This window comes from Pyxicephalus adspersus, chromosome 4, assembly GCF_032062135.1.
Source record: "Pyxicephalus adspersus chromosome 4, UCB_Pads_2.0, whole genome shotgun sequence".
Classification (NCBI taxonomy): domain Eukaryota; kingdom Metazoa; phylum Chordata; class Amphibia; order Anura; family Pyxicephalidae; genus Pyxicephalus; species Pyxicephalus adspersus.
In genome coordinates this window covers 114,508,581-114,536,512 of record NC_092861.1, presented here as the reverse complement: position 1 = coordinate 114,536,512, position 27,932 = coordinate 114,508,581, and the positions used below count along the sequence as shown (strand labels likewise).

Here is a 27,932-nt window from a genome sequence, read left to right as displayed (position 1 = left end):
TTCAGAATTCAAAATGTATCCTTTAGTTAAGATCTAAAAAGTTGTTCTTTAAGCAGCAAAAATTGGTATAACTAAAAAAAAAAAAAAAAAAAAAAAAAATAAAATTAAGGATGGTCCCATTGGTTCTAAGGCCATAGAAAGCTCTTGATTCCACAACAGTCCACACGCCTCTTAAATTGTGTTGATATTTTGTCACAGTGTGATAATTCTGGGCTTTAAGCAGCTTTGAGGTTTCGCTAGATCTACAATAACAGCTCACATAAATGTAAAAGCACAGCACAGTACTTGCAGTTGACAACACCTTTTCTGAATTCATACATACAATAATAAAATATTCATTGACACGTGATATGATATACAACAAAAATGATCCACCAATATATCACATGGAGATTTGTCTTTGCGATTTTTACCACCCAAAACTAGACGTAAAGAAAATGAACACTTGTGACCAGTAATTTACAATGAGGAAAGGCTGACATAAAGGAAATATGTGAAATTTGCAGCACATGGGAAATATTCAGTGCATGTGTACAGTTCTTTTCTTCCTAAGCCCATTGGCATGATACATGTATATATTTTAAATGAATTTGTTTAAATGTTGACAAAAATGCAAAATAAATATCTACAAAAAATATGTAATTCATCAAGTCTCAGGATGTTATACATGGTTAAGTAAAATTCCAACTAGGTTTTTTGTTTTACTTGATTTAAAAAATGTGAAAAGTAGCATGTTATTGAAATATTCTCTTAAGAGTACACCAGAGTATTTAGCTGGGTAGCACCGATTTTAAAGACCTGTATATTCAGCATCTATAAATATCATTTATCCTTCTTTACTGTTTTTGCCTCTTTTAATTCCTTTTTTTGGTGTGCTTGGAACATTCTGACAGCAATCACAGATCCAGGGACCTTTAAAACAAAAACAAGATGTGATTTCTTTAACAAACAAGTTCATCATGACAATTAGTATTATTAAAAAACAGTGAAAGCAAAAGTCATTTAAAATTTTAGTCCCCCTACCTTCTTAAAAAAAAAAAAAAAAGTTTATAGCATTGAGAACTGCAGGGAGCCCAGTGCCTCTGATTCAAATCTTGGACTTTATACAACAACCTGAACCAAGGCAACCCAACTCTTCCCAAGTAAAATTTCACAGATTTTCCCTTTTATTTTACACTGTTGCTATTGTTTTGTTATTGTTTCTTGATTAGTCTTTATTTTTTCTGTATTTGTTTATGCACTGTGTTTTTGTATGCTTTTACGTGTTAAACACTATAAAAAGTTTAATAAGCTTAATCTCTGAATGCTCAAAGTAGAAATAGTGTAATTTGCTAATCCACGCTACTATAAACATTGTGATTTCTGAGACATCCCTGTCTGGAGTGGCAGCGGGTGACACAGACAGTATTAAAGAAGCAGAATCATAACTGCGCATAAGTACATGGTGGCAGTCTACCTGTATTTGTGTGTGGTCAACCTTGCCCCTGACTTTCTGCTCATTTAAAGCAGAATGAGCAGAAAGAGCACTCAAAGAGCACTCAAAACACTTTCTTTCAAACTTCCCTACCCATCTTCTTCTGTCTTTTAAAACCATCACTAATTCTTTTACATATCTCACCTCCTATTGTGTGTTACTTCCCTACCTCCTAGATTGTAAGATCTTCTGGGCAGGGTCATCTCCTCATATGTCACTGTTTGTATCTGTCTGTCATTTGCAACCCCTATTTAATGTACAGTGCTGCATAAAATGTTGGCCCTATACAAATCGTCTTTATTAAAAAAGCATATGGACATGATCACCTCCCCCCTCCTTCATCTATACTGTGACATCTGTAGTTCTAACCAATAACCTCTAAATTGTGGACACTTTAAGCCAGCACAGGCTGCAGCCTATGGCCTAAACAGTTCTACTATGTTCACCAGCAAGCATTGTGTTCTGCATATGTACACTAATGTCTCTATGGACATACCAGCAAGGAAAAGCTTAAAAGCTTATAGAGAATAAGACACACAAGCCATATGCTGCAGCTCACTGGAGCAGATAACCTAATACACATGAAGGTGGTGGCCTTTGCAGTTAACTGCCTACTATGAGGTCTGTGGGTGGAATTATGGATGAGGTCGGGGAGCAGTTGGGCTCATACTGTAAAATAATAATGTTACTGTATAGATCGTAATAATGTATAAAGACAAAACAATATATTATTATTGCTGATCTGTTATAGATGAGGTATATGACAGCTGGATCAGGTCCTATTTGACCTATTCTGGTACTACCACCAAAAATGCTTCAGGTTCAAAATTCCACAAGCGGTGATCAAAGGCATGTATGGAGTTTCTCGCCAGTAATGTTCTTCTCTATTGTTGGATTCCTTAGAAGGTGTACAGTAATAATATATCTTCCCCTTCTAAAACCACTGCCGGAAGCCGAGTGTATCCCCTTTGTGCCACCAAACTAGCTCCAAAAGCATTCTGATAGCAATCTCTTCCCAGGTAAATTAAATGCCCACACCTGACCTATACCGAAGGTGAACTTGCATTTAGGCATCTAACCATGCAGAATATTTTCTGCAGACTGCATGTCTGAATACAGATTCACATCATGTTTCCATGTATCCTGTGCATGCTACAATGTTTATCTGCAAAAAAGCCATGTACAATGCTTTGCATGATTTAGTGCTGGCAAACATACCTGATGGAAGAACACCAAGCCCGACACAGAAAGTATGATAGCCACGGTCACAGTGGTCACAAAACATCATTTCCTCTTCATGGTGAGGCTGGCTACATATGATACACGTTTTGCACTCCATACATTGCCAGGGGTATTTTTTTATTACTGCAACTAATTCTGGCGTCATATCCAGGCATGAAGGATGACCTAGAAAGATACAGCAAACCAGATACAGCAAACGTTATTACTCATTGCAGTCTTGGAGATGTTTTATATGCAGCCACATCACATATAATAGCAAAACGTTTGAAGTTGTTTAGGATTGGCCATTATAGGGGAGAGCACGGTAGATGCTGCTTTCTTTCAGTCTCCTCATATCACCTGCTAGAGCAGCCTTTGAAGCTTTTTTTTCCAAATCTTTCATAATAAATATATGGCCCACTGTGAACATCATAGTGATTAAGGTAGATAAAACACTACAGTGACTTGTTCAGTTTTTTGTATAAACATGAAATATAAAAAATAAATTTGCAAAATATGTACAACCCAGAAGCATGAAACAATCCAGAACTTCTATTACTGGATGAACATGGAAAGAGAAAATATTTACGCTTACATCTGAATGATCAGAATACATATTACCCTTAAATTGTATGCTTCCTAGAAAAGGCTAAAACAATGTGCTGCTTTCACATACTACAAAATCAGTGCATGAGCATGCCTTACTATCCTTCAACAGGTGACAGCGGGCTTACTGGGAACAAAGGCTAAGAATCTGCAGCTGACCTTTTTTTTTTTTATGTGTACACAGCATTTTGTTGGACAGAAAAAAAGATAAGGGAAGGAGTATTCAATTTACTTGGTTGTTTTTTTTCTTTTTTATCTCTGACCAACTTAAATGTTTACTTCAGACGGTCAGATCACTTGTTAATTAAAATGGAGACAGCAACCTGTCAGTTCTGACTGCAGAAAATAGGTAGTAGAGATACAGAGTACCAAAAAGATACAAAGTAAAATTCAGATCCTCAGCAAACTGAGCTGACACCACAGAATGCCTTTTCTCACCAATAGATTCTCCTGTGTTGTGCACAAAGTCCAGCTTGAATGGCTGTCTGATAAAAGCTGGACTGCTAGCGAAAAGTGCTGGGAGGGTTGAATGCCCTATCATTTAGTGATTAGTAGAACCCAAGGTGCCCTTTGTTCACTGACAATAGGGGGAGAATATTTAGGCCGTGCAAAATGCATAGTAATGTACATGCATTAGTAAACACATACACCCCTACAGTGGGAAGAAGCCTTAATACCTGATCTATCCTCACTTTGTGTCCACAGGATACCAACAGAGTCTGTCAGAAATGGGGACATGCACCCCCACCACAATAATCTGTAAGGTTCCAACCTCCTCAAACTATTCAAAATGAAAAATTTCAGTGCTTTAAAAACAAATCGTCCAATAATACAAAGAATAAATCTAGATGTGCCTGAAGAACAAAAATGTATTATATTGCAAACTACCAGTCTTTGGATGATGTGGCTGCATTTGTTGTTTTTTTTCAGACTTACACCTGGTAGTCCTGCCACTAACATACTTCCTGTCCTAAGGGGGATTGCTCCCCTACCGTACTTTACGAATTAAAGAGCAATATAGTAATCTGGGAGGGGGTTGGGGTGCAGTCTATTAAAACCACAGAACATTATCTCATCTCCATAACATTGGGGTGTTCTGTGGTCAAGAGTAAAAACTGAGAACAATGCCAAGTACTAACAGTCAGATAGACAAGTTAGCAGCACCAAGAGGTATAAACAAAACAACAAAACACAACTTTTAATGATATAGTTACCAATTAAAGAATGTAAAAGAATGTCAGAAAAAATCCATTATTACGGTTTACACTTACCACTATTTTCGCACTGGGAACAGTGTATAAGCTTCTCTGCTCTCCCCTTCTTGTTGACGTCTTTACCCTTCAGACAAATTCCACAAACAGCATTGGAGATGGACTTTGGCTAGAAGGGTAGAAAAGGGCAGTAATGTCATGTCTTAGGAAACCCAGTGTGTGGGGCCCAGAATTCATTCCAACATGCAGCTCTAGAAAGGCTGACAAGAATTTCATAAAAACTAAAACATAGATACATAAACCAAAACATTACATAAAAACCACCTTTTAGTGTCCATGTTTGCTGTACCATTAAATACAGATATTGACAACTGCATTGACTATTAGCTGTGGAAATCAGGTTATTTGGTACAGATAACACAATAACACAAGAAACCTCATAAGCATTTCAAAGCCCAGAGTTGCTTTTATAGCAAAGACTAAGTTTATCTTGTCTGTGAGGACATTTTTTGCCATAAACATTTTAATATAAAATCAGTAAAAAATGAACACGTAAAAAAAAAGGTAAAGGACTTCATCATTTCATATTAAAGTCTATGGTGCAAAGTCTTTAAGGTAAAGAAAATAAAACCAGTTTAGAGGCATGGTAAGTAACAGGAGAACATTATTGTAATGCATGTAACACAAAATGTGAGATCTAAGATTCTGCTCTTCATTCTATACTACAACATAGAAAAACTCTGCCTCTGTAGAATGGGCGGATATAGAATCTGTATTTTTGGCATTCATGTATTTTTGGGCTTTTCTTCACAGTTCACCCAAACACGGGTTTATTTAATCCCATGTTCTCACACATTTTTCTCAATGAATTTTAGATGAAAAATGGACCTGGGGGACACCTAAAGTATTACAATTTAGCACATTTTTATATAGTGGGCATAGAAAACAATCACCCTTTCAAAGTATTCACGTTTTGTTGCCTTGCAGCCCAAAATGAAGGCGCATGGAAAAAAAAAAGGTTTTCCAGCTATAATTGCTAAATGCTGCTTATAGCAGCCAAGTGAAAGATGTAATAACAGTTTAAAAAACTAAAACACAATCACTGAGACAGAGAGAAGGATCACTCCCTAAAACATTTTTTGTAGATTAACTAATGACCATTACACACCAAGCTATGCAATTGGTTTCTGTGAGCTACCAAATCATTTAGATTACTTCAACATACAAACAGCTATTCCTAAAGCAATGCAAGGCTTGGTAGTGCAACTGAAAGCAAACAATTGACTATGGGTGGCAAGGCACTGCCAAAAGATTTAAGGGATAAAGTTGTGGTCAGGCAAGAGAGGGATTTAAACAAAAAAATTCAAAGCCCTTATTAGGAAGTATGGTAAAGTTTATAATTTGATAGTGGAAAGTGTTTGGTATTACTAGGACTGTCCATGGATCAGGTCTTCCCTCCAAACAGGATAGAAAGTTGGGAAGGAAACTGGTCAGAAAGGTTGCCAGGAGACCTACTGGAATTTTGAAGAAGTTACAGGAACAAATGGAAAAGAGTGGCCATCCTATGCATTTGACAATATAAAAAAGGGTTGCAGGAAAAAAAAGGCCACACCTCGGGAAAGGCAACACCAACTTTCAATTCAGCTTTGCCAAAACACACCTTAAAGATTCTGAGGCCAAATGGAATATTTGGCCTCAAAGAACATCATACCTATAGTAAGGAATAGTGGTGCTAGCATCCTGGGGGTCCCTGCAGCAGGAACAGGAGCATTTGTCAGGATAGAAGAAAAAAATGGTGAAATGTAATCAAATAGTAGAGGAAAACATGCTGCCATCTGACAAAGTTGTCAATGGGAAGAATGTTCCCTTTTCAACATGACAATGACCTGAAACATACAACAAAATTGACCACATAGTGGCTAAAGGGAAAACAAATGAATGTCCCTTTGTGGGGTAGTCAGAGCCAAAACCTAAACTTGATTAAAAATGTAGATCATCATGATTCTTTTCTATACCCACTGAAAATTATTATTTAATTTATGCTCAAAAACTAGTATCCCCAGGCAAGCAGGCTAAAGACTGAGGAGCCCAGGAACATATAGAGAGTTTTAGACCTTCTGCCTAGAAACCTGTGAACGATAAAGCAGCCACTCTACCTAAAAATGCTCGCTGCTTTACACTTATACCTACTCATCAGGGCATTTGATTATTTGTTTAACTCCTCCTAGTAGTCAGCACATTGCTTACACAACAACTAAGAACATTTAATAAGCACACCGATGAAAGGAGATAGCAAGGAAATATACAGACAGGTTAACTAAATGTTTGCATAATGCAAAATATACAGAATTCAGCAGCAGGAATTCCTTTCATACTGCACATGGCAGGGGAGCAGAGCTTGGAATAATGAAAACATCTTGTCATTGAAGTGCCTAGAAAAAAAAGCTGTTAATTTTAACCTTCTCACTTCAAACCCCGTACAATTTAATGTAATGTGCTTAACCTTTTATACCTCTTTTTACAAAACAAGAATGTGCGTTATTACTGCAACAGTCAGTTGTGATTCTGACCCCATTCACTCTGAATGGAGCTTCACACAGGTAAAAATGCATGCAGCAGCACATCGTAGCAATGCACTAAAAATATCACATAATGTGAGAACCTCAGACAATGCTTTCTGTGCAATACCTGATGTCCTTGCATATTGCACACTATGTGAGGTGCAGGTCACTGCATAGAGTGACTGATGCCTTAAGGCAGCCTTTCTCTACCTTTTTAAAAATGAGGGAATGCTTTGAAATAACTTTCAGGTAACCCCTACTAAAATTACTTTAGCCACAGCTCACAGTACACTATCATGGTGGTCAGTAGGAAGAATGCATGTTATATTGCTGGACAGTGGGAAGGATATCACCCTTACGAATAGCTAAAAAGATCACTGGTGTTACTTGAACTGACCTGAAGTGCACAAATTGGCTCAAGAAACCCCTAGCAACCTCTGCATGAACCCTGGTTGAGAAACACTGCATTAGGGTATGCAGAGATATTTCATAGCAGCTAATAAACAGCACATATACTAGTCCATACATATTTAAAGGATGACAGAAACTTTAATATGACATTTTTGCCATTTATTTAAAAATAAAGCATGGTAAGCCTCTTATATACAATAAAACAGACATAAATGTGAAATATTCACGTCTACATCTACAAAATAAATATAATTGTATTAAAAGTCACAATACATTTCACAAACAAACTTCCCGTTTACACACTCTATTTACACATCTAAAAATCTATCATCTCTGTAGAATATATTTATCTGAAGGAACCTTTGGCTTACTTTGCTAACGGATAGGCGGTCTGCACAATACTGATCTCTGGTTCAAAATGAGAAAATGCAAAAATGGCAAAACTTAAACCATACAAAAAAGTTGTACGTTTATTACATGTTAATCTGTCAACTAATGTACCTGTTTGGTAGTATTTAACACAACATTGGCTACATTTAAAAAAGAACCTTTCATGAGAGAAATATGGTGGCCGACATCTTAAACTACGTACACACATCAGATGATTCTCATCCAATAATCGACTCTAGTATCGGACGAGAATCTGGAGTGCGTACAGCGCTCGTCCGGCGTTGTTCGTTGATCCGTCCTGGTGGATCCACGAAGAATTGAGATGAAAGTGAAGGGGAGAGAGCTCAGCGTAGTGCCGCTCAGTCATTCTCCCCCTCCTCTCTACATAGAGCAGAACCGCGCTGTATGTTTAGCGATCGTTCAATCTTTTGTCATTGGAAAGGATCAAGAAAAATCCTTTCCTACAACAATTATTGAATGTGTGTATACAACCTTAGGCAGAATTACAGCCAGGCCACTAACATACCCAAAATCATCACTGCCAGATGCAAAAGAGTAAGGAGCTGTGATAGGGATGAAAAGGTATCTGAGGATCTGGTAAGCCTCTTTACCCTGATTGAACAAAGTGACAGCATCTCTTTAAATGCTTTCTTAATTACTGACCTGAACAAGTATGATGAGGGGAAAAAAATAAAAAACCAGAGAAAGTCAGTCCTTTTCTGTGTACTAGGTACATGTCTATAAAACAATGTAAGATGCATAATAGGCAATGAGAACTTGCAATGCTAGCCTACGTTTCTCTTGTGACAGGTTCCCCTGTGGAAATACAGCCAAAATGTTTTTAGTGCAGGATAATACAAGGTTAAGGTTAGAACTGTTATGTTTTTAATGCTGCTTGTGATCCCTGTGAAATAGCACTGAATGGAGTTCTAAACCTTCCTCATGTGAGAAGGTATTGAATGCATCCAAATTTTAGGACATGTAGTAAGGTGAAACCTCCCTAACAATATGTACAGTATCAATAACTCAGCATGGGGTTCTAAACACTACCTAGTGCAATGGGGAAAATGGCCATCCACAATTAGGAATGCTTTTGGAAGACTTCCTTAAAAGGATTCTTAAAATATTTTTGGGTGCTTCTAGCCTATTTGAGTAAAACAACTGGTGCCTTTTGCCCTTATAGCACATCTGTTAGAGAACACATTGTGATCCTCCTCTCCCACATATATATACTGGACTAATACTGCTTGAACTCAGGGCAATTGTCTAGCAAAATCAACCACCTAACTAGCTTTTGAATTCCAAAACATTTGGACAAAATGCAAACTACCACCAACAGTTTACATAGTTGTGTCATAGTAATTTCGTTGGGCTGCCTTGATATGTTTCAATATAGAGTAAGTTAACATTTCTAGAAAACTGTACACATGTATAGTCAGATATAAAGCCAGCCGAGCTAATATATATGAACAGACAATATGTTTCACCAAAATCTACGTGTGAAAGATCTACATATAAAAATAAGGAAACCTCAAGTAATAACACTGTATAGCCGAACGTAGAGGTAAAGGTCATTGACAATATTGTAACATGCTATATACAGTAACAGAGTACCCATTATCAGGAATGTTGTACACTTAACTTATTTAAAAATTAAAAAGCACAAATTAGGCTTATTGGATCAAAGTTTGCACTGAAAGGTTAATTCCATTGGCACTGCAGTTACCTAGAAAAACGCAAGAGGATTCATTTTTAACCTAGAAAAAAAAAAAGCTCAGTTGGCTGAGGTGTGTGGTTGCAGGTGGCGCCAGACACCATAACCATCTTGTAAAGCTGGGCATGAATTTATATTAAATAGGGAGGCTGCAAACTGGTCAAATCAAATTCATCATGTTGCCTAAAATCTACTGCAATCTATACACATTTAAAATACATACATGAAAGGTTTTAACTGCATTTCTGCATTCTGGGCCACTTGTTTTCAATGACTACGCAGATACATTATATCTGCTTGGAGTTAAGTTTTTTAAAGGTAACCTCCATTCAGATATAGAAATACATTAAAGCAGAACCCTTCAATACTCACCTGTCCCCGTTTTGGGCACCACCATCTTCTTTCTTGTAATCTTGGGTATCTTGATTGGTTGGGGTGACTTAACTCCCACAATGGTGGGCAGGAGTTCATTCAGTCCCAGCAAGAGCAAGGGAGGCCAAGATTGCCGGGTATTCTAGTTCTACGGAGCCATAAGGCAGGTAAGAATGATTTTTGAAGAAGTGACATCGCATGTCCCTTTCTCCAATAATGTCCCTGCCTGATCCCCAACCATTTTTAAAAGTGGAAATTTTGTTTGGCTCTAAATAATGCAATGTAGTCATTAAAACATCACAAAATTTATAATAAAGTGTTGCCTGTTGTAATACCCTGTACTCATAACAAAAGAGAGGTAAAGTACTGTATATGTACAGTATATTTGCTGACAAGGAACATGCCCAAAGAAAACAGAGATGGGAAGACTCATATTCCAGTCCTCTTTTACTGTCCATTTACAGGCTGGAGACAGCAGTTATCCAAATAGTATTGTTTAACTGCAGCATTGAAAAATTAGGTCACCAGTCTTTGTGATTGGGTTGTGTAAATCTCACAACCGGATGATCAGGCAAAACACATTTAGCAGGTGAAACAACTCAAGAATGTATTTTTCAACAGTGTACTATACTTTTTGCCTTGTTTTACTTAAAAATGAAGTAGTCAGTCATTATTCTCTATGAACATATACTTCATCTTCATTTTGCTAACAGTGAATTAAATTGCCTTTGGTAATAAAAAGCGGTGCAAGTAGTTGCCTATGTGCATCTCTACCCCTGAAAACAAACGTTAGATACATTCATGTTCACATTCATTCGTAGCCATTTAAAGACAATCGAACAATGCTTGCATATCCAAAAATATCCTATTATCTATGGCCACTTGCATTCTCAGATTTAATGGGGGGAAAAAAAGCCTCAACCTCCTAACAATACAGTCTCTGTTTTATTACCATAACTAAGGTGAAAATAAACATCTATGATAAATTAAACAATACAATTTTAAATTTAAAGGATGTAGTAAAAACAATAGAAGTGAGAGTGTTGCACAGTCAATAAATAAAACAAAAAAGGTGGAGACAACCTTTAAAAACTATAGATTGGCTCCTAATAGTACAAGGTACGATAGGTTTTCCTAGTACTTTTCTAACTTTGTCAGCTACCATGAACCCCTTACCAAGGTGCAGGATAAACAGCCTTGGATTCCATAGAAATGGAGTAACCTGCCACAGGACGGAACAAAATTTTGTTTTACCAACAAAAGTAACTAGAAAAAGCACAATTTAAAAATACAAATGTGGACAATACAAAACAAAATCACTCTCTATAACCTTGTGTTTCAACTGTTCAACTTACAATTCTTAGGCTGCGTACACACATCAGATAATTTGTGTCCGATTGTTGCTTCAGGGCTGGTATCAGACCAGAATCTGATGTGTGTACAGCGGCTGTCCGACATCACTCATGGATCCATCCCGGCAGATGCACGAACGACCAACAAACCGCAATGGAAGTGAAGTGGAAAAAGCGCAGTGTGGTGCCACTCACTCGTTCTCCCCTCTCCATAGGGCAGAACGACGCTGTACGTACAGTGCTCATTCATGCTTCTTTCAGTCTTTTGTTGTTGGAAAGGATTGTGAAAGATCCTTTACAACTAAAAAAAAAAAAAAATCTAACTGCTATTTGTAGCCTTAAGGCTTCACATTATAGCAAATGCAATTTTAAGGCAGCACACTACAACGCACAGATCTTTCATCTGTACATTTTATTATGCTGGCAAGGTTTGTAAAAATTAGGAGCAACAAAGTCGGCTTTGTTCATGAAGGTAAAATGTGTACTATTATCACATTGCACAGAAGTGAATCCAGCCCAAAGACTTACATAGCATAGACATATTTCCCTACAGAAATTTCATATTGTGGGACGTAGAAGAGCCTATGGAAGTTTTGTATTTTAAAGGTGCATTTGTGCCAAGTATCAGAAACTAAAAAATAACAAGCTCACCAAAGTGGATCGTCAGCCCAAAGCATGTAGAGTAACACCAACGTTAAGTTCTCCATCACCATTACTATTTTTGTGAAGATAATTTTAGTGAGTGTTTTTTTGAAATTTAAATTGCACATTTTGAGGGATTAATGGCCTAGCTAAAAAATATTAGTGTTTGCTACTGCCTGAAGTCAATTAAAATTTGTATTATTGGAACAAGTTTTTTTTTTTAAATAGCAGATGTCTACTAAAACACGGACAGAAAATGTACAGTAGGATTGATCATACCAAATGACATATGATTGCATCAACAAGGTGCAAGCCATGAATTCCTAGGTCCCTTGGCATCCTAGCTTCTGTATGATGTCCACAGTACAGAAGCTGCACAGTATAGAAATATTTGTTCAGTACAGTACAAAGCAGAAGATTCCCAGTCCTGCATGACATATCACAGAATACTATGGTGAAGACAACCTACCTTATAACCTGTTGTGTTAAAAAAACACAAGTATGGTGTATGAAAACCAGTACATATTTCACTAACAATTGTTACTAGATCATATTTGTATCGGGCAATTTTGTGTTTTTTGCTTTTGGAAGAACATCAGGAGTAGACCTTAGTACCACAATGTTCCGCAGCAAAAATATACATTAGGAGACATTCAGACCTGGACTGGACTTTTTCTTTGAAGGTCCAGCAAAAAGAAGTTCAGTAGCTATTCCAAAGAAAGGGTTATTGAAAGGCCCCAAGTGAAGTAAAGCACAGAGGGGGAGAAAAAAAAAAAAAAGCAAAACAGAATAAAAACAGATGACAGGTGGGCAAGAATGCTTGTGTACAAAAAAAGAAAAAAAATTAAATCAATTACAAGACAAGGGGAAAAGTCAATTCAAACTGGGAAAAAGAAGATCAAAAAATTGAAGAAATGTAAAAGAAAAATTGAAATGTGAAAAAGCAAGAGCATTGGAGGGGAAAAAAGGCTGGTCATTAAAGAAGCCGACTCATGGACTTTTGTCTTCTACCTTGTACCCAGTGCTGGATTTGGACCCTACAGAACGTTTGGTGCTCTCCTTTTTGGGGGTGGATTTTTCTTTCGCTTTTGGTTTTGCCGGAAGAGATTCGTCTTGGGCATCCTGTGCATTTTCTCCATCAGACACATTCCCAGATGAACTATCCTAAAAGCAAAAGAACCAACACATTAGGACAGTTAGCTCAACTAGACTCATTTATAACTGCACTCTAAACAAACAGAAAATTCAGTCACGTCTCGTTGAGTCTGCTAGTCAAAAAATCAATTCCATTTTTTTTTCCAACAGAGGTCTCATTTCCAGAAATTTCAGAAAGTATTCTCTAAAAACTTATGATACATATTGATGAAGACATAAGCAGAACTACCCTCCACAGTCAGAAAATTAACAAAGTACAAGAGTTCCAATAAAACTGGAGAAAATAATTTCTCCAATATCATGGTCTTCTTACAATCTTTTTCCCCAGTAAGGGCAAAAAGGAATGTCGACTGCCTGTATGTACCTCTCCTCCACTTCAGACAAGTACAATCCCAGAACAGACATAAACCAGACTTTTATATACAATACTGTGCCAGTGACTTTACCATATTCTGTACAGTGCTACAGTATGCACTTTAAAGGCTATAATTGTTAATTCATTACCTTTTCCAAGAAGTGCAAAACCTGAATATTCATGAAGGACAGACTTACTGAGGAACCTTTGCCTTTTTTTTTCTCTCTGCGTCCTTCATCAACCTCATCAGAATCACCATCACTGTCAAATGCTAACAGTTCAGGATCAAGGGGGTCCAGTGGAGGCTCATACAAAGCTGTGTTTAATGGTAAGTACCGGAGCTCATTGGGAGAATACCTACAAAGGCAAAAAAAAAAAATTCAGACATGGTATACAATGAAAAAATATATATGTTTTGAATTTGCAATCAACACTACATTTTTTAAAAAGCTTAAAGAAACGTATTAACAATAAGTTTTATTATCGACAAAGGTTACAAAACAAGGTCACATGGTGAAGCAAAAGTGGACAGAATTTCATTAGTGAGTTAGGTGAAATAGAAAGCACACAAGACTCACCTTGCTGAGCATGCTAACAGCAGAACAACCCTTTACTGCACCTACTTTATTAAAAACACAATTTACACAGCGTCCTAAACTTTGTGTGTGCACACGAGTGTGTGTTATGTGTACACAATATAATTGATAGAGTTTTGAAACCAAACTGTATGACCTCTGTTTAAACTCCAGTCCATAAATCACTGCCAATCTTTTGATTCACAGAATGCTGCTATACAGTGTTCTCCCCAGACCCTTTTAGCTGAGCGCACCCCCAGGCATTTTTCAGCAACCTCCTGGCTGTTTTTTGGCGGTTACTAATAAATTGGGTTACAAATCTGGGGCTTCCACCCGCCTACAATTTCTTCCCACCCAGCTTAAAAGAAAATTCAGGGTTGAACTCTACTATATTATGTAGCAATTAAAAGGATACATTTAAAGGTTAACCATTCATATATTTACATGATTAATAACCACTGACATTAATAACCAATTACAGATTCAAATTTCCATAATAAGCACATCGCAGTGGCTCAGAGGTTAGCATTTGCAGCGCTCAATCTCAGGTTCGAATCTCAGCCAGGACACTACCTGCATGGAGTGTGCAGGTTCTTCCCATGTCTGCAAGGGTTTCCTCTGGGTACTCCACATTCCAAAACCATGCAGTTAGTTTATTGGCTTCCCTGCAAAATTGACCTTAGACTGTATTATTAACATATGACTGAGGTAGGGACATTAGATTGTGAGCTGCTTGGAGGGACAGTTAGTGACATGACTATGGACTTTGTAAAGCACTGCATATGAGTATGTTAGTTCTGTAATATATACCGATTTGCCTATTAATCAAACAGAGCCCATTGGCGTTTGATCTTTGGGGATCTTTGGGATGTTTTACAATATGTAAATGCATGAGGCAGAGACACATTTGGCACTTAAAAAAAAAACAATTGGTTATTAATAAAGCCTGAGCATTCTGCACTATTAGGAAAGGATTGCCTGGGGCACATGCATCCCTTGCCTGGTGTTCTAGTTGCCAAGATTGATGCTGCCGCGTGTGTGAAAAAGGAAAACAACACACCAAGGTACCTGCCTAATTGGACTGGCTCAAAGATAAGTGCAGAGACAGGTACAATGGTAAATAGGGATTTCAAGTATAATGAGGGGCTTTGCGTTTTCTGTTTAAGTGAACTGCTAGGAACCACCTTCTCACACAGCTGCAAAACTGTGTGAACAAGCATTTATTGTGCCCAAGGGTGTCCATGCCTTAAAGTGATAAAGCCCCAGTTCAACTTTCCATTGTGCTTATGATGCAAATTTTGACCCAACGGTAGACACCTTTTCCCAGGAATGTAAGGTGACCGTGTAAGTGCAACCTTTTTGCAACAAGGGCCTGCCAGATACCAAGCTTTTAAAGTGGAACATTAGATGAAGGCACAAAATTAGTATGACAGCTGGGCTGTCCATTAGGTGTGGACAAGGGAAAAATGGCCTTACAAAGAGTGGCCATACAAAGTTGGAATGCAGCAGCGGCATGGCAATACTCTGTTCATACAAAACACAAAATCTAGAGCTGTATAAGCAAAGACAAACAAACCTTTTGTAATACTCTTGAAACTGTCCAGGTATAAGGGAAACAGGATAAGGGCTCACTTTTGTCATTTCAGTAGGCAGGATTTTGTACTTTCCCTGAGGTACCTGTATCACCTGTTCATTTACAAAGCACAAAAAAAAAAAATTCAATAAAATATGACATCCTATTCAAAACAATCAGCCATCACAAATATTCAAGAATCCAAGTACACATGCATTAAATATTCAGCACGTTGTCAGATCAATTTTCTAATGTAATTAAATAATAATACCCCCTAGGGTTCTAATTCTGTCCAAATTTCCATGCAAAAAGAGTCACTTTTTTGCATGGAAATTTATTTTACATTGTGGGCCTATAATTCTTAGGCATGCCTCACCGAAATATGTCCAATATTTAAAACATTTAATAATAAACTTTTTTAAAAAAACACAAAAATCTGGTAAAAGAAAAAATAAAAACATTGTGATACATGTAATATAACTGTACAGTAGCATACATACATATATATATATATATATATTTATTCAAGATTTCTTTGTACTGGACTCAATACAGCTATTTTGTTTTGAATACAATAGAAAATTATTTGACTGACGTCACTGGGAAACCCCAGAGTCTCTGCATTCGCCGGCTGGAGATCGGAGGGAGAAGCCGTGTCCCCAAGACCTGCGGGGACCAGAAGTACACTGGGGGGGTGACAATGGAACAAGGTAAGTGTTTTTTTTTTAAATCTTTTTAGCAACCCCGAGTGTGACTTGGGATTTCCACTGGGGGGGTTAAGGCAGTCTGTGTCATATCTGGTTCATCATATATTGTGCAAACATTTCCCAATTGTTGAATTATAATTAATATTATAATTTGTGTGTGTATATATATATATATATATATATATATATATATACACACACACAAAATTAAAATGAATTGTACAGCTCTGCGTAATATGTTGGCACTATATAAATCCTGTTTATTATTATTATTATTATTAATTATAATAATATTAATAATAATAATAAAAAGTAGCTATGAAAGGGAAGACAGCCATCTTTGGCTATCTTGATAGGCCAAGATAGAATAATGTAACTCCCAGAAATGTGCTTAAGAGCTCATTCATTCATGGCAGCCAGCTACACCGAGATTGTACACTGAGCTGTGCAGCTCGGTGTATATTGAGGAAAAGATCGCAAAGATGGGCCAGCCAATGTCTTTTTTTTTCCCCACAAATCAGCATGTCTCTTCTGAAATACTAAACCTGCCTGCTCAGTTTTTTTTTTTGTAAGTTCATTTGCATGTTAAAGCTGATGCAGGGACAGGTTTAGTTTATGCAGTTGATCAAATGCTGTCTTACATGAGTCTGCAAGTCAAAATATGCTCTTCTTTCTTCCATTCTTTCACGATTTAAATTGCTGTTGAATTCTGCAGCTTTTTTGGCAGCTTTTTTGATGTACTCTGGAACTTTACTCGCTTCCACTTTCTGTGTGTTTTGTTGCTGCTGTTGCTGTAAAAACAGAATATACTATTTAGATATACCAGGCAAATCTTTTAAAATAATAAGATAATTTGACAGCAAAACTGTGTTTACTTTCCCCGTGTCATCCTGATCACATACGTCATTCTGAATATCTTCAGTAGTCATCTGCTGCAGAAAAATATTGGTATAAAAGCGGTTTGTGCTTTGGTCCTTAAAAAAACTACTTACGGTATTTGTAAAACCCAACAATTTTGATGTGTTGTGTAAAATGTAATACAGCTAACACTATTTACTGTACTGTAAATGGTTTTAGAGTTAGAGGTCTGTAACCATGCTATGGCAGACTGCTTTAAATATGACCTCTGGTTCAAACAAATGTAGATTTTAAGTATATACCTCACTGCTTCTCCTGATTTTCTGAAGCTGCAAAGAAGAATTTATTCATTTATATACAGTGAAGTCCTGGTGCCATACTGTGAGTGCCTACTCACAAGATTAAACCATTATGACTGACTCTTTAAGGTCAGGAACCATGACAGATTAGTGAATACTATATTAAACTAATACAGTAGAAAGACAAAAGACAAGACCTAGACGATACTGCAGGTAAAATATACACATGCAATCTTATATATCCCTTTAACTAATGGAACACCATGTGATGCCTAGGGAGCTTTTGTTCAGGTAGAACTGGTTCCATATTAACCAACTTTTGGACGACTTTACTCTCCCCACTACCAGCAGATCACCTAGGACTTTACCTGCCTGTTGATGCCTGTAACCAACCTAACCAAATCGTTTCCTACAGTATCAAAACACAAAAAGCACTAATAGTAATAATAATAGTAATAATGGCATTCTTATTAAGACATATAGAAAGTTACTCTAACACAAGTCCCCCACATATCTGAGTGCCAGTTAGCAGGTAGCAGTCAAAATGTAAAAAATCACTATAATCATGAACCACTGAACCTACTGACATCCACCTAAGGATATTTTTTTTTAATAAACCCTTATTTAAAAAGAAAGGCAAATTTAGTTAAATTAATTAACTCAAAACCTTTTTTTTTTAATTTAATTTTACACAACATTGAAAACTGTCTGAAAATGATACATTAAACTGTCTGAAAGCATGCAAGCCAACTCATCTGAGCATGTTATTAAAACCTTGTGCCAAAACAATCAAGAAATCTATGGATGGATAGCTGGAGATTATGCAAATATCAACCTTTGTAAAGTCAAACATGGCACCCACTTACCTGTCCATTGGCCTGAGAGGCCAACAATCACAAATATCAAACAGGAATGTTGGAATCTTTACTTTAGAATTTTACAGAATGCAACCTCTGCTCATTCATGTTTTCAATAGATCATTAGTTTGAATTTATACATCCATTTATGCCAACTTAGTTAAAAATGAATGCCCGACAACAAGAAAGACAAAGGAGACCTTTCTCTACCAGAAACAAAATAATCATTTTGAATACAGTTCCACTATGGGTATCTAACCATCATGTTACAAGACAGGAGCAGTCCACAGGTCTTAATCCTAGCTATCTACCTATCTGTAAGTACTTGCAGATGGGGTCAGATGATTGGCTGCATAGTACCAAATGTCTTATTATAGTACAACTACTACATAGGTGGGTGTTATGGTGTTAATGATGAATATTATTTACACCCATATATGTATAAATGTTGCCGGTATGCACATGATACCAAAGCAGCATGTTACATGTTCATAAAACTAGAGCTTAAAGTTAAGCAAAATTTGTAGTTAATACCTACATTAAATCATTAGCTGTGCCAAGCCGGGTATCAAGTCCCAAAACACCCCCAACAACACACACACACACACACACACACACACAGAGATCCCGCCATTAATAGTTGCAAGCAAAGTAATGGCAAACATATTTTATGGAGGTTAGAACTGTCTGTGCTGTTGGTGTCAACATTTTCCTTTCCTTTGTTTTAGAAGATGGTCATTTTGGATTCCAATTCAAAGAATTGCAAAAATAAATAATTACTGACTTCAGTTTAAAGAAAGTTAATTAAAGTCAAAAAACCTACAATCCCCAGGGGTGAAATACAGTTCGAGTTGCAATAATGCAAAATAAGTAAAGTTTGAATGAAACCCTGCACTGAGAGAAATACACCGGCTGCCAATGCTGAACTCATGCTGAAAATGTTAGCTTTTAAGCATCATTACCTGCCAAGTCAGAGACCTGAACATACATGAAACCATTTATGAACTTTTACTTTCCTCAGGTTATGGATTTAACCTCCTGGGCGGTTCATTTCTGTCCGGATTTATATGTCTAAAAGCGGTACATTGTTTTTCATGAAAATTTATTTTACAGTAGAATATAATAGTATGAGTATAATATAGTTTGAAACAGAAAATCATGTCAAAATATTAAATTAAATACATTTAATAATAAACTTTGACATGATTTTGTGTTTCAAACTTTTTTTATACTCATACTATTATATTCTACTGTAAAATAAATTTTCATGAAAAACAATGTACAGCACTAAATCCATTGGATCAGAAAGACAATAAGATAAATAACATTATTATTATTACTATTACTGGTACCCTGCATATTCTTACAATACATGTTTCCTTAAAGATATGGCTTGATCAGCCTTTTTGCAATTCAATACACTTCACTGTGATCATAGCACAAAGGAGCACAAATGACAATCAAGATAAAATCTGTTCAATATTGTATTTAATGGCATTTAAATAGTAGAAGGGGTAAAAAAATAAATAAATGTTTCAACAGAAGAGCAGTGTATAAAATTGAAACCAAATATCTGTTCCAAAACTACACTCCTAAAGTCAAACTCCAGTAAACGTGGGGAAGTTTTATAACTGCTTATAGGGTCATCTGTGTCCCTGTTGAGAAGATTTCCCCTCACCTACTGGGGACAGGTATCATAAAATAGTATGACAGGTTTTCCCACCTTTTGCCATTCTACACTTAGACACATCATGCAATTATTTGTTTTGTATGTATTGTTCACAATACATAGAAAACCATAAGAACCAAATATTAATTTTACTGCACAAGCATGTTACTTACCGAGTACTCCTTGTAATGGTCTGTAATGCGCTGGCGCTCCTTCTCTTGAAGAATGACTGAGTACTCTGCATGCTTGGTTGGGTACTCCTTTATCATAAGGTCAATTACTTCATCACTTCTTAAAGCTGTCAGACCTTAAAAAAGGGTAAGGGGAGAGGAATGTTCCAATTGTCCAACCATTAAGGAAAAATACTAGATTCTAATATGTCAAAAGCATGGAGTTCTTTAAAGTAAACTGTACCTTGTGCAATATTACTTTAAAGCCAGTCTTTGAAGCACCTCAATACTTGCGTCCTCTTTGCTCCCCTGCTGCTCTATTTGTTGCTTGGAGGAGCAGAATAAGCCCTCAGTAAATTCTAAAATAATCCCAGTTGGAACTTACACAAGGCTTTGGGTAACACATGGCACTGGGGATTGTGTAGCTAATTAGAAAGCAGTGCTATTCCATGGAGGAAAAGGGAGTTAGTTACTTTGTCTGCTAAACAAAAAAGAACCTAGAGTTTCTATTAGCTCTCAGCGAAGAAAAGGTAAGAAATGCACAGTGGGTATGAGGGTTTTGCGTGTGTGTTTTATACAAACTGACTTGTTACAGTTAATGAATAACTCCAGATAATCAAATCTAAGCTTCTTAAGCTGGAAAGGAACTTTCCTGCTTCTCCTCTGAATCCCACCCCCAAACAAAAAAATAGTATTTATGTGTGATGACCCTGCTTAAAGACAAAAGAGAAGTGGAAGCTATGATGGGTCTATGGCCAGACCACTATGAACAGCCATACCAACCTAAAAGTGGAACATTGTCTGCACAAAACACAATATATCTGTATCATTTTTTTTAAACTGCTTCTTTAACATTGTACGTTTAGCACATAGAAAGATAAGGAATAAAAACATGTCATCGGCTTCTTTAAGCAATGACAAGCAAAAGAGGTTAGTATTTGACAGATATTGGGAAAAAAATTTTTTTACTTTCCATTAGTGCAGCTACAAAACAAAGCAGAGAGTAAATTAATTAAAAGTTAATCAGAAGATGTAAAAACAAGTCAATAAATGAAATGATACCACTGAGCACAAAAACAGTTGTGCTCATAAATGTATATACCTTGGAAAAATCTGTAAAAGAATGTTTGGAAAATATGAGTGATCATACAGAAAACTGAACTTTTATTTAGAGTGTGTGCTCAGATGAAGCAATTTATTATCACATAATTGTGATATCGTGTGCTTTTTAAAATAATTGATGATCACTGAAATCACCCAAATAATCTTATCATAGTTAAAATATAGGTTCCAATTAAGGGCAATTCGGAGGGAGCGTCCAGACCTGTAATCAATGTCTGTGTATAAATGGCAAATTTAAATTAATTCTCACTGAATCTGCTGGATATAGAGCCATGGGAAAAGCACCAAAAATTTCAATAGAACTGTGGGAAAATGTTTTGGATTTGTACAAAATTAGGAAAAAAAAAAATCTAACAAAATGCACAGAGTTTGAAAAGTACCTGTCAGTAGCGTTCAAACTCTAATAAGAAAGTTGAAAGTTAGGGGTTTAATCGTTACCATGTCATGGTCAGATAGACTAACCCCAACTACCAGGAGAATATGTTGAGATGAAAAAAAAAAACAAATCTCTGTAAAAAAAAAGTTAAAACAGTGTTGCTATATCAAGATGGAGGAACTGGAACAAAAAAGGGCTGCACAGCTGAGTTGCTAGAAAAAAGCAAAAACCACAAAACCTCTAACTCACAAGATGCCAAACAGAATTTGGACCGGCTTAAAAATTTCTGGAACAAAGCTCTTTGTAGTGATAAGACAAAATAATGATAACGACTGGCAACAATAACTCACTACCAAAACAATAAAATAGAAAATCTTATAGTAAACTTCCCTCTTTATTCCATCACTCACAGAGCGAGTACTCTGATGTAACATCATATAGCATACTAGTACTGCAGCAAGACTGGCGAGTAATATAATTCTTAAAAGCTGCTTTATTTATTTAAAAATAATGACAAGGTCACTACGTTGCTATACAAGTTGTACAAAGAGGGGAAAAAAATGAATTGGTTATAGTACCTTACCTAGAGTACACTGAGTTTCTGTAATGACATTTTGCTCTCGCAGATACAACTTCTCCTTGTGCGATAGATCTCTACGTTCTAAATCTGATGAGAAAAAGAAGCGTTCTTTTTAAAAAGCAGTTCCTGGGCACCAAAATGAAAAAAGAATTTAGTGAGATACTAATGCCATCCAGCAAACACAGCAATTGTGTTTTACTAACCTTTCAGCCCCACTAAAATATGCACTGCATTAATTCAGCACATTACTATATTTTGGGGTGTTCTTGTTAGGGCTAGCAGGGCACCATTTAAATGGTAAATAGAACATCTACTTTTTTGAGCACTTTTGTCTCCTCATAGAATGTGTTTTACAGGGTATTACTGAAGGCTGATATCAAGGTGGAGATTCCAAGAATCTATGGTGCTTCAGTAAAAACCTTTTCATTACTTGTGGTTACTAGTAACACAATAAGATGCCTTCTACTTGCTCTGAATGTCCAGTTTCCTGGTTTCGTAATCCACTTAGCACTGCTGGTGTATTGCATAGAAAATTAAAAGAATTTAGGTGATGTCTTAAAATGCTTAAAAATTGTAAATCTACCTGCAATATTCAAGTGTTCTGGTAAATCACCTCCTTCAGCTTGGGGGGAAGGGTGCATGTTACTCATTAAGTGGTTAAAGGGTACAATATGCTGCATCTACTTCTGTCATGTGGGATGTTGTACAACTGCATACTGATGAATGTATGTCTTTGGATTTATACTAACAGACACATGCAGTCTATTTGGGTCTTGATATCAAGACTGGTCTGGTACATTATTAAAAAAAATATCAATCAGGTATGCTGGAGTGCACACAATATGCTGATAGGGATGCACGTATGTAACGGTTTGGCAGGAGTTTCACTTTTACAAATGCAAAACATTCATCTGTGTAGATGTAAGCTTTTAAATGAACAATATTGCGAATTTTTAGTGAGAATATATCATACCTGGTTCATGATTGGCCCACAAACCTCATACACACAAGATGAACATTTTAAAAAAAACAAAAAAAAAATGTTGCATGCAGTGCAATGAGACTGCCTTCTGCCATCAAGAAGAAAAAAAAATAAACAAGTTTTGTCAATGATAACCATTTATTTCAGGAAGTATTTAATGGAAATTGCTTAAATCTGCTTGCAAAATGTGAACTAAACCTTGTTCAGGCTGGCAATGAGGTTGCAGTGCAGTGACTGCTTTCTCAGACTAGTGAACCATTGCCTTGGGGGAGATGTACATGTAGCACCTACCTGCAGCAGCCCAATTAAGAATGAAAGGGGGAGTTGCATTGAGCGGTACAGAACCGCTCCCTGCTGCATGCTGGTAAACCTGCAAGCGCTGGTTCTTTCAGTGACAAGGTGCCAGCCACTGGTAGCGGTGCAGGATTACTTGCTCTAGCTACAGGTCTTAGCCTGTCCTTTTACCTACACCTGTATACACCAGGGATCTGCTGTGTGTAACAAATAGTTATTGATCTGAACTGTAGCAAATTGTTCCTGAGAGGGGCAGTCTGTCAGATGTGCTGGCAGATTTCAGGAGAAAGATACAATAATAAAAAAGGAAAACACTGTATATAGAAACAATGTTATATACATTGCACCAATCTTCCTAAACTTAGTCCACACAAAATTTTCCCATGTTTGAAATTCCCATGCATGCCAATGGGCTAATCTTCACCAGGACGTTTCCTTGAGGCAACGTTTAAAAAATTAAAACGGGGGGTTAACGAATAGAAGATGCCAAAAAAAATGCGGTAAAATGTGGGTAAACACTTCAATGGGGCGTTGTTCTGCGTTTATAAGCATGTGAAACGTAAACGTGTTAAAAACGCAGTATAGGCAAGGTTTAAACCGCTAATAAAAGTGCATATAAACGCAGTAGGAACATTTACATGCATTTGTAAAAACATCTAAGGCTAGGTCTACAGGGACGGGTTTTAAAAAACGCATTTATATGCGTTTTTTATGCACTTTTTTTAGCATTTTAAAGCTTGTCTTTAAACAGCTTGAAAACGCCTATGCCGCGTTTTCCCTCGTTTACATTTCAAGCGCGGGAATTGCCCCCATTGAAATCAATAGACGGACTTATCCACGTTTTCCCGCATTAACCTTGCATTTTAATTTTTAAAACATTGCAAGAAGCATTATGTATAATGTAGATATTGTATTAGCCCATTGGAATGCATGGGAATTTCAAACATGGGCTTTTAAAGCCTCAGGTTAAACACTGGGGAAAACATCCGTGTAAACTATATCAACATTTAAAAAATTTAAACGCAGGGTTAACGCAGATAAACACATCCATTGATTTCAATAGGGACATTTTCCCAGGTTATCCTGCGTTTATAAGAAACGTAAACGGGGGGAAACTGTGGCATAGAAGTTTTCCAGCGGTTTGAAGGCAAGCTTAAAAACACTAGCAAAGGTGCATAAAACGCATATAAACACAGTAAGAATGTTTACATGTATTTTTAAAACTGTCCATGTAGACCCAGCCTAAAAGACTTAATGGCAGCTCACTCTGCAGGAAGCCCAGACTGAGCAGCTGTGTGATGACAGCGGTCCAGAAAGAGAAAACTTGAGGCAGAAAATTTGGTCTAGGGGTACACTGCTCTACAACTAGCCAGCCTAAAGTTAACTAAGGATCATTCCTTTTAGTACAGTGCGTAGCAATGCCCAGGGTGTGTTACCTGATCATTGTTTACATACAAATGTGCACCCCAAGTACACGTGTGTTATCACCTCCAGTGAACCATGTGTGCTCACTAAACTTTATTGCTATTTCAAGGAGGCTGACAAGTAAGAACCCATCTATATCAATGTAATAATTATTTTATCTTCCAGGCTCAATAGAATTGTTTCTTCTATAGCAGCTGTTGTGATAGGCAAAATATGGCTGCTTTTGTGTAAATATACAATTACAAATCATACAAAAACAAGCATGCACTGATGCAAGTTACATCAAACAATTCTTCAAATATTTTCAAAATATTTATATATTTTTAAACATAAACTACCACAATACTTGCCTGGATATTTTCGTTTAAAGGAAGTGACACCCAAATATTCACTAACTTGCTCTTGTAACATATAGTACTCTCCAGTTTCATCTGGCGGCCATTTGTATTCAACTAGATTTTCTGCTGGGAAATAGGTAGAGCTAGAGAGGGAAAAAAAAAAAAAAAACATTTATATACATGTTATTTTATTTATAGGGTAAAATAATTACCCAATGAATGTATGCTCAAACAGATATTAAAGCCCCACTCTGGGAAAAGCTTCTCAAGAAAGCTCCATGTACCTCATTTAATGTCCTAAAATCCCAGAAGTGGACCAGGTGAAGCAGCTGGCACCCAAGATGGAGTGAGCAGAGGAAAGTGCACTGTGAACAGGCAGGTATATGTTTTACAGAAGGGACATGTCTTTTCTGAAACTTTTTTTTTTTATTGCAGAAGGAACATCGCCTAACCTATCTGCAAAAAAGCAGTTGCTTGGTTGCAACTTTTAAATAAAGTTTAGTTCCACCTCAAAATGCGGGGGAAAAATGTCTAATGGCACTAGCTCCTACCCATGCACAGACCCCCCCCCCCCCCCCCCTCCCCATTCCTGGTTTGGTTCAGTTTTATTAGTTGCATTAGGTGCTAGAAGCTATGAACCTACCCAAAATCTTGATTCGAATTTTCACAACTTGGAGAACTTTCTCCAGATGGTGTTCTTCTTCTTTTTGGTGGCTGACTTCCATCATTAGAAATTTCTTCTGTGTCTCTTCCGTCATTTGAATTATCTTCCTGAAAAAAACAAATGTCAAAAAAGGATTAATAATGCACATGCCAAAAACTGTGTTGATTACAGAGAGACTGCTGACCATGTCAAGTGTCATAAAGGGCTACAAGGGCCCATTCACATCTGTGCAAGAACAATAATCTGCAGCAGGTGAGCCTATTTATTGGAATGGGTTGCCTAAAACGCAAAAAGATGTGCGAGATTGGGTGATGTAGCCAGTGTGAAGTGGGAAAAAAAAAGTAGCCGATCTCACTGCACATGCGCGAGATTGGCATCTCTTTTCCTTAGGTGGAAAAATTCCCCTTCTGTGCATGCCCGAGATCAGGGCATATGCGTTAGCAGACAACGAATGGTAGCGCAGAGCCTCCCAGAATACCTAAGTCACGCATCCTGGGAGGCTCTTCGGTGCTACTTTTTTTTTAAAAAGAAGCCTTTTTCGCGCCAAAAAAAAAAAATTGCCAATCCCACACACGAACAGTGAGATCGACAAGTTTTTTTTTTCATACTATGTTACCTGATCATGTACCTGGGTTGGGTGACATAAGATGAAGAACCTGGAAGAAGCAGCGAAGATGGCAGTGATCGGACTCGGACCCCCGGATGTATAGGACTGCCCTGCGGGATTAAAGGTAAGTGTACTTTTTTTTTTTTACAGTTTTCAGTTTAGTTCCTCTTTAAAGGGGCAGTGTTGCACTTAAAAAAAAATTTAAAAAACATTTTTACTTTACCTAGAAGGGTTGTCTACCCTACTATGTAAAATAAAAATATTGAGTTTAGGGACGCATTAGGTTTGTATGATCAGGCAGGTCATTATCGCTGACAGGAACAGGCGATGTCCCTTCTGCAATAATCTGTCTTACCTGCCTGATCATTATGGGTTTCTGGCATCAAAGCTGAGCAGTACATGGGAGGAAGAATAGCCCAGCAATCCTGGCTTCCCTTGCGCATCCTGGGATGAATGAAGAATGAATGAAATACGTCATCCCAGCACTGCCAATCAAGATGAACGATGATTATCTGAAAAAGAGAAGAAAGATGGCGGCGCACTGCCCTGGAACGCAGGTAGACAGTTGCCGGGTTTTAGTTCGACTTGTCACCTTTCAGCCACGTTCAGAAGGATGGGCGATCTGCGGCAACCATCTACAACCTTGGTGCCCGGGGTGTTTTCTTATGTTCCAGGCTTTTCCAAACACATGAAATCACCTATAGAAGGGTATTGTGCTATGTATTTGTGCAGGAAATGAGGGGATATTAGAAATGGATTCATATCGCAGATTTTGCCAACCACTTATAATGAAAAATGCTTTGTGGGCATCCAGGTGATCACCTGCAAACATGGACACCGGGAAATACCTGGCAATGTTGTTTTCAATAACATTCATTCAGAGGACACGGCAGTGATCTTTACAAAGCAGCTCAGAGCTGGTTTCTAATTATTATTATTAAACAAGATTTATATAGCGCCAACATATTACACAGCGCTGTACAAATAGTAGTTGATTGGTAACACAATATAAATGTAACAAAACATAACAATTCTGGAAGTGATAGAGCAATGTCTGGCCTGATATATTATACAGAAGCAGCACACATATTTGTGTAACACAAGCAGAACACTGAATGTAAATAACACACAAGTGCCAGCTGTGAATGCAATGTAGACCCACAACACAGGCAGTGTGAAGCTTCCAGTGACAGCACAGGCCGCCCCATGGCCTGCACATCTCTGCCACACACAGGGCACCAATCTCACCTTCAGAGAGGGGGGAGCGGGGGTGGACGGGTCACTATCGCACGGAGGCCTCATCGGCGACAACACGGCGGCCATATTTAAGTCAGCACATGAAATCACAACAACGGGAGCCCAGGATGAAGAA

The 27,932-nt window shown here is 37.3% G+C and overlaps 1 protein-coding gene across 3 annotated transcripts; it reads right to left on the bottom strand.

The window, feature by feature from the left end:
* Positions 1 to 27,932, bottom strand: PHF10 (PHD finger protein 10). 3 transcript variants are annotated; one of them, XM_072409348.1, is made up of 13 exons: positions 27,809 to 27,932; positions 25,933 to 26,060; positions 25,302 to 25,432; positions 22,254 to 22,337; positions 20,176 to 20,309; positions 17,195 to 17,251; positions 16,961 to 17,110; positions 15,616 to 15,725; positions 13,662 to 13,821; positions 12,966 to 13,118; positions 4,573 to 4,681; positions 2,693 to 2,881; positions 1 to 912 (listed from the first exon to the last, which is right to left on the bottom strand). In XM_072409348.1, exons 1-13 carry the CDS (start codon positions 27,881 to 27,883, stop codon positions 827 to 829), a joined length of 1,566 nt encoding a protein of 521 aa, XP_072265449.1. In that variant the 5' UTR covers positions 27,884 to 27,932; the 3' UTR covers positions 1 to 826. The 3 variants fall into 3 exon arrangements, with proteins under 3 accessions (XP_072265449.1, XP_072265450.1, XP_072265451.1); XM_072409349.1 differs by having other exon boundaries at positions 17,195 to 17,248; XM_072409350.1 differs by lacking the exon at positions 17,195 to 17,251.

Coding starts and splice junctions, on each gene's coding strand:
- PHF10 (XM_072409348.1), bottom strand. CDS start 27,883: ATGGCCGCCGTGTTGTCGCCGATGAGGCCTCCGTGCGATAGTGACCCG. Junction 20,310..22,253: donor AGAAACTCAGTGTACTCTAG/GTAAGGTACTAT, acceptor CCCTTTTTTAAG/GTCTGACAGCTTTAAGAAGT. Junction 913..2,692: donor GCTTGGTGTTCTTCCATCAG/GTATGTTTGCCA, acceptor TTTGTTTTAAAG/GTCCCTGGATCTGTGATTGC.